The 13034-nt window shown below is 49.7% G+C and overlaps 1 protein-coding gene across 1 annotated transcript; it reads right to left on the reverse strand.

The window, feature by feature from the left end:
• Nucleotides 1-1027: 1027 nt before the first annotated feature.
• On the reverse strand, nt 1028-12511 carry copa (COPI coat complex subunit alpha). The gene is given in 31 exon segments (XM_069178309.1): nt 1028-1393; nt 1916-2110; nt 2191-2352; nt 2439-2549; nt 2663-2845; nt 2925-3065; nt 3134-3280; nt 3423-3526; nt 3612-3701; nt 3967-4051; nt 4053-4091; nt 4285-4373; nt 4483-4578; nt 4653-4842; nt 5002-5148; nt 5266-5428; nt 5744-5882; nt 7491-7716; nt 7804-7886; nt 8045-8120; nt 8208-8274; nt 8456-8606; nt 8688-8906; nt 9001-9100; nt 9253-9362; nt 10586-10695; nt 10865-10941; nt 11054-11134; nt 11291-11364; nt 11437-11550; nt 12360-12511. Coding segments are annotated over 31 exon segments (3669 nt in total). The 5' UTR covers nt 12400-12511; the 3' UTR covers nt 1028-1333.
• Between the last annotated feature and the right edge of the window lie 523 nt (nt 12512-13034).

Raw genomic sequence — 13034 nt, forward strand, 5'->3', positions numbered from 1 at the left:
AAGAAAAAGGATGCGATTTGGAACGAGTAGGCTTCCTTTTAATGTCTCTTCTTCTTCTTAGTATATGTAATGGAACATACTAGATAGTATGTTAGTGTGGATACTGGAACATACTAGATAGTATGTTAGTGTGGATACTGGAACATACTAGGTAGTATGTTCGTGTGGATACTGGAACATACTAGATAGTATGTTCGTGTGGATACTGGAACATACTAGGTAGTATGTTCGTGTGGATACTGGAACATACTAGATAGTATGTTCGTGTGGATACTGGAACATACTAGATAGAATGTTAGTGTGGATACTGGAACATACTAGATAGTATGTTAGTGTGAATACTGGAACATACTAGATAGTATGTTCGTGTGGATACTGGAACATACTAGATAGAATGTTAGTGTGGATACTGGAACATACTAGATAGTATGTTAGTGTGAATACTGGAACATACTAGATAGTATGTTAGTGTGAATACTGGAACATACTAGATAGAATGTTAGTGTGAATACTGGAACATACTAGATAGAATGTTAGTGTGGATACTGGAACATACTAGATAGAATGTTAGTGTGGATACTGGAACATACTAGATAGTATGTTAGTGTGGATACTGGAACATACTAGATAGTATGTTAGTGTGAATACTGGAACATACTAGATAGTATGTTAGTGTGGATACTGGAACATACTAGATAGTATGTTAGTGTGGATACTGGAACACAGGGAAAGAGTGCCGTTTCTTTGAGCTTTAGGTCAGATGGAGGTCAGGTTATAGACTGTAGGGTGTAGGACAGGTGAATTGTAGGACAGGTGAAACCCTAACCTTATAATAAACTAAGTACATACGCCACCTCATTTTTTATTGAAAGAGGACTTTAATGGCGACCAAACAAACCTCAGACTGAATATTAAAGTCAGTGATGACATCAATCTTCCTGTTCAACAGTCACATGAAACCATCAGTTATCACAGAACAAACAGCACACACAGACACAAACATACAAAGAAACACACACTCTTCATCTGTGGTCATAAACAGGTTGTTTTATTGGATTTTTCCACAGAGCTGCTGTGACCTCATCAGTGTGAGGTCATCATTGTGACCTCATCAGTGTGAATCGTTGATGTCAGAATAAGATGACAGAAGGTTTTACAGGTCTGAAACACACCGACGGACATCTTTAGAGGACAGGTGTTGACAGGTAGGAGGAGTCGACAGGTTAAACATCACTGTTAACAAACACGTATCTCTGCTGCTCATACATAACAAGAACTTTATTTCGTCAGAGGGAGTGTAGATGTGTTTCGTTGAATATCTTCCCCTCGTGCTCTAACGGAACTGAAGTGGACTCACACGCAGACCGATCACATCCTTACCAATCTCTGTCACCTGGAAGATGAAGTGAAGATAAAGGTCAGAGGTCACGAGGGAACAACAGATACCATCAGCTTCAGGTGTGCGTAGTAAGCATTGTTTATGATACACAAACAAGACGTAGAAATGTATGCAGCAGATCGTTAAAACAAACCCCTCCGACCTCAATACTGGTCAGGTACCCTTTAAGAAGCACACCTGCAACAGGTGTCTCCAACAGGAGATCTGCCTGGTTGATCAGAGGAGGGAGGGAGCACCATCACCTCCATCTTTGCCACCTTTATATGTGGTCAGTTAAAGTCTGTTTATCTCCGAGGTCACAGGTACAGGTGTGGTGCTGACAAGTGTTTGTAGACATCAGCTGGCTTATTATTTCTACTTCTACCTCAGTAATCAATAACATGAGATCACATCTGATTGGTTAACGGCAGCCCCCAAAGTTTATGAATGAATCCGACGTTCACCAGGACGAACACCTGGAGACTCTTTTGTTTGGAGCGACCCACCTGGTCTACCTGTGCGACCCTGCTGACGTACCTGTGTGACCCTGCACACCTGGCCCTTGTAGGGGGGGCAGTAGCAGGCTCCAGACAGAGGGCACTTCTCGACGGGGCGTCCTCTGTAGAGGGGGACAAAGGAGGCGGCACAGAGGTCGAAGGGGTTGTGGGGGTCGTAGTTGAGCTGGTGGGCGTCGGTCAGCGTCTTCTCGCAGGCGGCCAGAATCTTGCGCGTCTGAATGAAGGAGATTTTTAACACAAAGAGCAGGACGACATCAAAGATAAAAACTTGGTGAACACTGACGCTCCACTGACCTGCTGGGCGACGTCGGGCTTCGGGCCGAGCTCCAGGAGGCGCCGCGCAAAGCCCGCCGCCGTCTTGAAGTTGCGCAGCTTGAAGAAGAGGTTCAGAGCCGTGCGCAGAACCAGAACCATGTGGACCGGCTGCAGGTTACAGTGGGTGAAATAAGCCGCCATCTGCAACAGGAAAACAACAAACAGACGAATGACTCAACCCGGGGTTTACATGACAGCTGAGGGGAGGTCAGAGGTCAGCTGATTACCTCACACAGCCTCTTCTGCTGCTCCAGCGTGTCTTTAGGCAGCTTCTTCCTCTCCGTCTCCATGGTGAGACCCACGATGTACTCTCTGCAGATGGTGATCAGCTGCTGAGCCTGGAACACGTTTAGCACACGTTAATGAGTGGATGACGTGGAGCTGCATGTTGAAACACGCGAGGGTGACGAGCCACTGCTCGCTGCCCTCCGTTCAGCTTTCTGTCAATCACCTCGGCGATCTCCTGCTTGTTGTCGACCACCAGCAGCGGCACCGACAGCAGGATGGCTCGGAAGCGCTCCACTGCCTCCTCGAAGCGCCCCGCGGTGGTCAGCTGGTAGCACTGCTGCAGGCGGGCAATCAGGTCAGACAGCCGGAGGCCCACGGCGGGGAGACCCTGCTTAGCCCCGCCCTCCTGGTGAACAAACAACATGTTTACATCATGTTTCAGTCAAGAGGAGAAGGAGGAGACAGCAAGAGGAGGAGTCACCAACCTTCCAGTTCCTCTGAGGGTGGCCCCGCAGGCAGGGCAGTGACGGTAGGCCCAGGTAACAGGTGCGACCGCGTGACAGAGTCTGCAGGAACAGAGACTTATAGGGGCCAAAGGTCACCACGCCCACCTGGTCGTGGAGCAGCTGTAAGCAGAAAGACCATCAGTGACCCGTTTATATTCAACAGTGATGATGTCACAGAGTGGGCGTACCCTCATGGCCGTTTCAAAGGAGCCGGACAGGATGTGGTCCACAGGCAGCTGGGAGTTGTTGCACCACATCTGGGTGGGACTTAGGCCTTTGGTGGGCGGGACAAAGAAGCCGTCTTCTGCTCCTCCCCCTGCTCCAACCGGCACATCCTATGGAACAGAGACTTGTTATACTGGCGTCTCCATGCATCTCTCTCAGGGTCAAAGGTCAAGCTGGAGAACAGGTGACTCCTCAGAAATATGATAACTCGGCAGGGCTGGTCCTGTTTCTGTGTTCGGTCTGATGTCTCACCAGCTCTGGAGGGAGGTCCAGGTCCTCCTCAACCTCCCAGCCTCCTCCCTCCTCCTTCACTCCCCCCTCGTCCCCCAACCCGTCCTGGGCGTCCATGAAGCCGTCTGACCCAAACACAAAGAGACACAGCGTCATTGTTGAATCGTTGGTCCAGAACCGTCACTAAAACAGAACGTTTGGAAAGTTTACCTTCATCCAGCTGGAGCTCGGCGTCATCCCCCCAACCCTCCCCCCCCGCAGCCTCCATGTCCGGGTCTGCAGCCATCTGACCGGCCTTCCCTGCATCACAGGAGCAAACCCATCAGAACCGGGTCAACTTCAATTACACAGACCAAACCCTTCAGAACAGGAGGGACCAAGATCTAGATGAATAATATTAATAATACTTAGATCTATATTAGGTAGGTAGGTAGGTATTTACTTTATTAATCCCCGAGGGGAAATTTTTTAATTTAAATTTAATTTTTAATATAATATATATATATATTAATAACACTAACAGGAGGGATGAAGATTTAGATTAATAACACTAAAACACACTCACCCTTGGCTGCGATGGCGCCCTCAAAGAAACCCTTGGAGACGGTCAGCAGAGGCCAGTTGGTGTCCAGAGGGTTGATGGGGGGGGGGCGGCTGCAGCAGCTGGGCGTCGGGATCCACCTCAGGCACCTGTAGCACACACCAACTATCATTAATATTATCATCACTATGATCAATATTATTATTCTCATTATTATAATTACAATCACTAGTATTCTCATTATTCTGATCACAATAATTATCATCATCATCATCATCATCATCAGTATTATTACTATAATATTATTATTAGTCCATGTGGTGGATGGAGGTGCAGACCCACCGTCTCTTTCTCGGGGTCAAAGGTCTCCTTCAGGGCTTCGGCCTCCTCGTCCAGTCCGTGTGTGGCTGCAGTCAGGAAGGCCAGAGACTCTGCAGACACCCAGATCACATGACCACGAGACGCTAAAACATTCTTCTACCGGACTTCTTTCTAATTATTATTGATCCCTGATCACATGAAGAGGAAGAGTGAACTCACTCTGTCCACAGTTCTTGAGGATGCGGACCCTCTCGCTGACGTCTCCGAGGTACAGAGCCGCCTGGTAGTGACCGCTCATGTCTTTTCTGATTTCAGCTACACACCAAAGTACACACGTTAGACACACAGCATGCATCCAATCTTTAGAGGATCAAAACGTCTCCACTCACCGATCTTCATCATCTTGCGCAGCTTGGCGAGGTTCCCCGTGATGAGGTAGAGGAAGGTGAGCTTGTCGAAGTTCTTGGTCCTCTGGTAGCACATCTCCACCACCTGGTGATGACCCTGCAGCAGTGCAGCCTCGCCCAGCCGCTCCCAGCAGCTGCGCTCATCCAGAGCCTTGGCTGCCTCCAGCGCCACCTGTAGGAGGGGAGGACATGTTGAGTGGGCCAGTGGAGTTACTGAACAGAGAGGGCGCTGCAACGTCACAGGTGTTTGGACCTTCACTGATAGGTAATCAATACATGGATACCTTGATCCACCCTATTCTCACTGATAGATAATCTAAACATTGATCACCTCGATGTTTCCACACTCCAGAGCCAGACTGAAGCGCGTCTTCTCGTCTTTGACGAAGTGCAATGCGACCTCTGGGTAACCTTTCTTCTGCAGGTAGGCGATGATGGACTGACCAACCAGCTTAGCGTTCCGCACCATGTGGAGCACCTGGAGGAGTGACATCACAGGAGTGGCATCAGGACGGACGGACGGACACACACACACACACACACACACACACACACACACACACACACACACACACGTGTGTAGCCGCCTCCTCACCTCATCGTACTTGCGGTTGACTAGCGCCAGCTTGAAGCGGTACTCCGTGGGGTCGATGGTGAGGACACGGGGTCGACACTCTCGGTCCAAACAGTACACGCTGTTCCCTCGGACCCGGGTCACATAGATGGGCAAGTCCAAGGTTCTGATGATACCGTGGTCCCTGCAGGGAACCCAGGACAGTCCATGACACGCTGTGCTGATTATTACATGTTACATGAACCAAGGCACCCGATGTTTAAATACAGCAGTTCACACCTGTCAATCACACAGCTCGTGTTTTCTATTGGATTATTTCTACTGATTACTCTGAGCGGGTTGTCCTTCAGTGTCCTGGGACACATTCAGGATGACAGACAGGGGACATGAGTCCCAGACCACTTCCCAGACCCCGTCCCAGACCAAGTACCAGACCCCGTGTCATCCCATCACCAGGACAGACGAGGACAACGTGAGGACAACATGAGGACAGACGTACCCGGAAGTGAGGGCATATTTGATGTGGTTGGAGGTGGTGTAGATGAAGACGCCGCTCTCGTCCCAGGCGCCGCTCTTCACACGGATGTTCTCGTGGATGTTGCAAAGACTCTCCAGCTTACGATTGCAGATCATGATGGCTGGAAGAAGAAGAACATTGTTTCCCAACAATCTGTGCAGAAATCTGTCAGTTGGAACACACAACACATTAAAATGTTCTGTTCTTCATCTGTTGTTCGTTTAAAGGATGGAAAGTCTCTCTTGCTTTAAGCCCCGCCTCCATAAACAATATCTTCTTCACCTGCATGTGACTTCAACAGATTCAACCAGCATAAGTACAGAGTTCCACCCGTTTCCTGTCGGTCTGTTTCCTGTCACCTGTCGGTCTGTTTCCTGTTTCCTGTCACCTGTCGGTCTGTTTCCTGTTTCCAGCCACCTGTCGGTCTGTTTCCTGTTTCCTGCCACCTGTCGGTCTGTTTCCTGTTTCCTGCCACCTGTCGGTCTGTTTTCTGTTTCCTGCCACCTGTCGGTCTGTTTCCTGTTTCCTGCCACCTGTCGGTCTGTTTCCTGTCACCTGTCGGTCTGTTTCCTGTCACCTGTCGGTCTGTTTCCTGTTTCCTGCTACCTGTCGGTCTGTTTCCTGTTTCCTGTCACCTGTCGGTCTGTTTCCTGTTTCCAGTCGGTCTGTTTCCTGTTTCCAGCCACCTGTCGGTCTGTTTCCAGCCACCTGTCGGTCTGTTTCCTGTTTCCAGCCACCTGTCGGTCTGTTTCCTGTTTCCAGCCACCTGTCGGTCTGTTTCCTGTTTCCTGTTTCCAGCCACCTGTCGGTCTGTTTCCAGCCACCTGTCGGTCTGTTTCCTGTTTCCAGCCACCTGTCGGTCTGTTTCCTGTTTCCAGCCACCTGTCGGTCTGTTTCCTGTTTCCTGTTTCCAGCCACCTGTCGGTCTGTTTCCTGTTTCCAGCCACCTGTCGGTCTGTTTCCTGTTTCCTGTTTCCAGCCACCTGTCGGTCTGTTTCCTGTTTCCTGTTTCCAGCCACCGGTCGGTCTGTTTCCTGTTTCCAGCCACCTGTCGGTCTGTTTCCTGTTTCCTGTTTCCAGCCACCTGTCGGTCTGTTTCCTGTCACCTGTCGGTCTGTTTCCTGTTTCCTGCTACCTGTCGGTCTGTTTCCTGTCACCTGTCGGTCTGTTTCCTGCCACCTGTCACCTGTTGGTCTGTTTCCTGTCTCCCGTCGGTCTGTTTCCTGTCACCTGTCGGTCTGTTTCCTGTTTCCAGCCACCTGTCGGTCTGTTTCCTGTTTCCTGTCACCTGTCGGTCTGTTTCCTGTTTCCTGTCACCTGTCGGTCTGTTTCCTGTTTCCAGCCACCTGTCGGTCTGTTTCCTGTGTCCCGTCGGTCTGTTTCCTGTTTCCAGCCACCTGTCGGTCTGTTTCCTGTCACCTGTCGGTCTGTTTCCTGTTTCCTGCTACCTGTCGGTCTGTTTCCTGTCACCTGTCGGTCTGTTTCCTGTTTCCTGCTACCTGTCGGTCTGTTTCCTGTCACCTGTCGGTCTGTTTCCTGCCACCTGTCACCTGTCGGTCTGTTTCCTGTCTCCCGTCGGTCTGTTTCCTGTCACCTGTCGGTCTGTTTCCTGTTTCCAGCCACCTGTCGGTCTGTTTCCTGTTTCCTGTCGGTCTGTTTCCTGACCACAGGTGGAACCACACATTGTAGTGTGTTTGGTTCCTGTCAGAACCAGAGGTTTGTGTCTTACCGTGTTTGGCCAGCAGGGCGACGTGGCTGGTGTCGGCGCTCCACACCACGTACTTCACCTTTGCGATTTTGACGGTGGCCAGCGAGCGTTTCTGCTGCACGTCAAAGAGTGTGACACCATCGGCGTCGCGCAGCAGCAGCGAGCCGGTTCCTGCGTAGAAGATCTCCTCGCAGCTCGGAACCTGGACCTTCTTCACGATCTCGTTCTTCAGGTTTTTAATCAGCAGCTGCAAAACAGAAGGAAGTTGTTAAATGAAATGGTGGTGAACAGGAAGTGATCGTCTGAGGAACTCTTGCTGCACACTTCTACTTACAGAGTGCATCCGGTCCAGAACCGCAAACCTGTTCCGGGCCACCCAGACTGCCGTCAAACCCGAAGACCTCTTCCCCTCCGGAGCTGAGAGAAGGGCAGTTATTTAAAGTGCTATTAACATGCTAACAACATGTTATCAAGATGCTATCAACATGCTAACAACATGTTATCAGATAGTTGACCCGACAGACGTGCGAGTGTAAGTGATTCAGTGAGCAGGAAACGGCAAGGCGGTTCGGTACCATCAGGGTTCTGGGAGTCGCTCTCTTTGGGGATAGAATACAGGTCGTAGGTGCTGTTCTCCAGGTTGGTCGCCCTCTGGAGGAGGAAAAGAGCATTACATGAAACCAGACTGCAGATCAGTGAAGGACTCGTGTGTGTGTGTGTGTGTGTGTGTGTTCTTACGGTGCAGAGCAGCACAGCGTTCTCAGCAGGGTTGTACGACATGCTGAACACAGGGAACTTGGAACCACTACGAGAACAAAGATTCACATGTTTACAGTCATCACGTGGCATCACAAGGTTTCTCTGTAGTAATACTACTACTATTACTAATAATAAAAATTATAAATTCGTAATAATAATACAAAGAACAAAAACACTAACAATAATAATAATAATAATAATAATAATGTACCACAGAGAGAACGTACCTGCGCAGCTGCATCACAGCCGTGTCCTTGCTGCTGTTGAAGTCCAGCTGGCGGAGGAAGCGGTCCTTGACGTAGTACAGCATGTTGCCGTGAACAGCGTACGCAGGACGCTCACGCTCCAGCTTGAACACGATCATACCGCTGTCATGACCTGAAGGACAGGAAGCAGACGAGTCACACAGGAAGCAGACGAGTGTCACGCACAGCTCCGCCCTCCACGGCCTCCACTCACCTGCAGCGAACAGGTTGAGGTTGGGATGCGCCCCCAGAACCCAGAAACGGTCGTGGTCCCGACGGAACGTCTGCACGCCTGTCCTCTTGGACATGTCCCACACTCGGATGCTTTTGTCCTCAGAGTTGGACAGAATGAGCTCCTGGCGAGGATGGAAGACGGCACACGACACGTTGTTGTAGTGACCGCGACACGTATCCAGCTCCCACGCCTTGGACTCTGAGAGGAGGAGGAGGAAGAAGAGGTGGGAGAGGAGGAGGGTTAGTAACACACACCGCAACACACACCGTAACACACACCGTAACACACTCACCGTTCATCCTCCAGATCTTCACCTGGCGGTCGTCGGCCCCCGATACGATCAGAGGCATGCTGGGATGGAAGGCGGCCCAGTTGACCCCGCGGTCGTGACCCTGGACACACACACACACACACACACAAATTCACTCCACTAACAGAACCTCTACAGTGTCTGAGAACCAAACACTGAAAGAATGAAGAACTTAAAGGAACTTTCGTCCAAAGAACTTCAGGTGTTCGGAAGGGAGGATGATGAAGGTCTCACCTCCAGGACGTGCTTCACAACAGCATCTGAGGCTCCAAACAGGTCCACGCCAGAGATACCACGGACCTCCGTCTCCACGGCACCGGGAGACAGGTTCTTCTTCCTCAGACCTGGAACCATTGGTCAGACACCACGGGGACCCATATTCACGTTACACAGGGCACACCCACAGATGAGGATAGGAAGGACAACATGGAGACACACATTATTTAAAGATAAAGGCAGAGGAGAAACAAACACACACACACACACACACACAACAACACAACCTGATTGACTACTGAAACACAACACACACAGACACACAACAACACAAACTCTGCTCTCCCAACCCGCCGACTTGAGTCTGGAAACAATCAAACAACCTCCTCTGATTGGGTTACTGAGTTGCTGCGATCTGATTGGATGGCAGAGCTGTCCGTCAGTCTCCACCACTGATTGTGTCTCAGACTCAGAGTTGAGGGGGAAAGTGAAGAGAAAACACAGCTTGTATTTGAAGGTTGATGAACAGCTGGTTCAGAGACGTGGACCCAGGAACCCCTGTGCAGCGGTGGATGTTTCCAGGGGAGCGTGGGGTGAGGTGGACACAGGGAGGGTGGACTGGGCTGATGGGGGGTGGGGGGTGGTGCTGTAAAGACGTACTCTGATTGGGCGTTGGATGACAGGAAGTTAGTCTTCTTACAGACTCATGCATGTTTCTGTCAGTCACATGTTAGAGATGAAGGGCATGACGTGGTAACCATGGCAACAAGAGATAACACACTGATGTAGAATTCAGGTTGTATTGATCGTATATTGACCGTGTTGTATTGATCCTGTTGTATGAGCAGAGTGAACAGAAGAACGGGGATGTTTTACAGCATCACTGAGCGTGGGTGCAGTTATTGGCGGTCAGTTTGCAGCAAACAGTGAAACAGCAGTGAGACGGCGCGTGCAGAGAACCTTCCTATACAGATAAACCTGCCGTGCACGTCGCATGAAGAGCTGAACATGCTGCAGTTAGGTCACGTGATGGAGGAGTTTATGAAAACAGAACAGAAGCTGCAGGACAGGAGACAGATCCACATCGTGTGCATGTTCACAGTGATAAAAGGAAACGATGAAGAGTTAAAGAGAACAGAAACAAGAGGGGAGGAGCATGCAGAGGCTCAGAAACACCTCTCCTCTTCAGAGAAGTGTTTCTGCAAACCGCCCACAGATCTGTCCTCTACACGTTGGAGAGGAAGAGGAGGGTGCTCCTCTTCTTCCCCAAGCGTTCGTACCACTCTGGCCCCCCGCCCCCTCCCCCAAAACGAGCCCGCCGTCCTCCGGTCCTCCGTCCCCAGGCCCTCACCGGAGATATCCCAAACCCGCACGGTCTGGTCCAGACTGGCCGACACCACCAGGTCCTCGGACGGGTGGAACTGGGCGCACATGACGTAGTGATTATGTCCGGTCAGCACGCTGTGGACGGGAGAGGAAGAGGAGAGCGGCCGGTCACACACTGACGACACTAAGTTTCTGGACTTTTCTCAGTTTCTGAGTTTCTAGTGTTACTTTGCAGCTCAGGACTGAACGAGCTGTAACAACATTCATGTTCCACTCTGACTGTGAGCTCAGTGCAGCGTCTCACCAGACGCAGGTCCGGGACTGCCAGTTCCAAATGCGAATGGTCTGGTCGTCAGAAGCGCTCAGGATCCAGGGGTACTCCTGCAGGGTGAGATGACATCAGAAACAATACTAGGAGTTCATCACTCCTCGATGAAGACCTTGAAGGTGTTGATGAGGAAACAGGGATGTGATGAATGTTGGTAGAACTCACATGGTGAAAGAAGGTGGTTCTGATGTAGTCCAGGTGTCCCAGGAGGGTGAAGAGGCAGCGCCTCAGCTTGTAGTTCCACACCTGGTCCAAACAGGAAGTGATCATCTTGACATGTTAACATGTTGTCAGACAGCACCATGAAACATCCTCCAGATATCCAATGGAAGTGTCTGACACACAAACCAGCACCAAACAACATCTTCACTACGTGTCACGCCCACGCCTCAGCAGTCTCACCTTGATTTTGTAGTCGTCCCCTCCGGACACAAACAGAGGCTGCTGCTTGTGGAAGTCGATTCCTCTGACGGGACCTGCAGACCATCAACACATTAGACTCCGCCCAGAACACAGAGACACAAACAGCAGCCTCAGCACCGCCTCACCGTCATGCTCATCAAACTTGTCAATCAGCGTGCACATCCGGTAGTCCCACAGCTGGATCACCCCGTTGTGCAAACTGGCAAGAACCCATGGCCGTTTGGGATGGAAGCTAAGGCCTGAAATGTAGAACCGGATCAATAATATTCAGTGTGATCACAGCTGAGGGCTGCTCCCACATCTAACAGCAGCTTCAACACACCTGAGCAGCAAACAGACGATTTAAAGCTGGAGTCGGTTGGAACTTTATACCAACCTGAAACAGCTGAAATATAGACCCGGATCAATAATATCATTGAGTGTAAACTCCAGAACAGGCTGTTTAAACCCGGATCAATAATATCATTGAGTGTAAACTCCAGAACAGGCTGTTTAAACCCGGATCAATAATATTATTGAGTGTAAACTCCAGAACAGGCTGTTTAAACCCGGATCAATAATATTATTGAGTGTAAACTCCAGAACAGGCTGTTTAAACCCGGATCAATAATATTATTGAGTGTAAACTCCAGAACAGGCTGTTTAAACCCGGATCAATAATATCATTGAGTGTAAACTCCAGAACAGGCTGTTTAAACCCGGATCAATAATATCATTGAGTGTAAACTCCAGAACAGGCTGTTTAGACCAGGGGTGTCAAACATACGGCCCGCGGGCCGGATGTTTGACACCCCTGGTCTAAACAGAGAGCTCCTCTCCGTTGGTCGCGGCTGGACAACCGGCCTGGACAGTTGAGGGCCGGTAGTTCCAGAAACGTAGTGACTATTGGCTTTGAGCGTGACACAGATTATTTAAAGATAAAGTTTCTGATCGATAAACGTCTGAAAGAGGAATATATTAATCAACCGATTTTTTTAAAGAATAACTAACCGAGCAGGAAAACGGCAGCAGGCTAACGTTAGCTGCTCTGCTAACAGCAGACTCTTACCTTTCACACGGGCCGACTTCGTTTCAAATTTCGTTAACATCTTCACTGTTCAGCGGTTCAGGACTTAATTTAAATGTGCTAAAGCACAAAACACGGCAGCAGACAGGCAGACTGCGGCGGCCTGCTCTCCTCTTCCTGACACGTAGCTCTGTTTGTCTTCCGGTTTGGAACAATAAAGTTTCAAGTGAAAATGTGACGCAAAAAGCTCCACGGCGGAGGCACACAGAAATACACCACATAGAACCGCACCGAGAGGAGCCACATGGACTACATGATAGCATAACACATCTAAACTGTGTTTTTCTACAGTCCAGTTCGTAGAAACCATTCAAACACAATTCTATTCTATTCTATGACAACGGAAACTCTGGTCGAAGGCCATGTCGACTGAAAGGTCCAGAACAGATCCTAACTGGACCACGTGGTGGAGCTGTTTCCTCACCTATGATTCTCAGATCAGAAACCTGTCAGCTGAAAGCTGCAGAAGCTTGAAAGTTAGTAAAGAGATATGAAGTGTTGTGGTTAGTGAAGAGATATGAAGTGTTGTGGTTAGTGAAGATATGAAGTGTTGTGGTTAGTAAAGAGATATGAAGTGTTGTGGTTAGTGAAGAGATATGAAGTGTTGTGGTTAGTGAAGAGATATGAAGTGTTGTGGTTAGTGAAGATATGAAGTGT

This window comes from Embiotoca jacksoni, unplaced genomic scaffold, assembly GCF_022577435.1.
Source record: "Embiotoca jacksoni isolate LCO1_2020_lvr unplaced genomic scaffold, fEmbJac1.0.p SCAF_109, whole genome shotgun sequence".
Classification (NCBI taxonomy): domain Eukaryota; kingdom Metazoa; phylum Chordata; class Actinopteri; family Embiotocidae; genus Embiotoca; species Embiotoca jacksoni.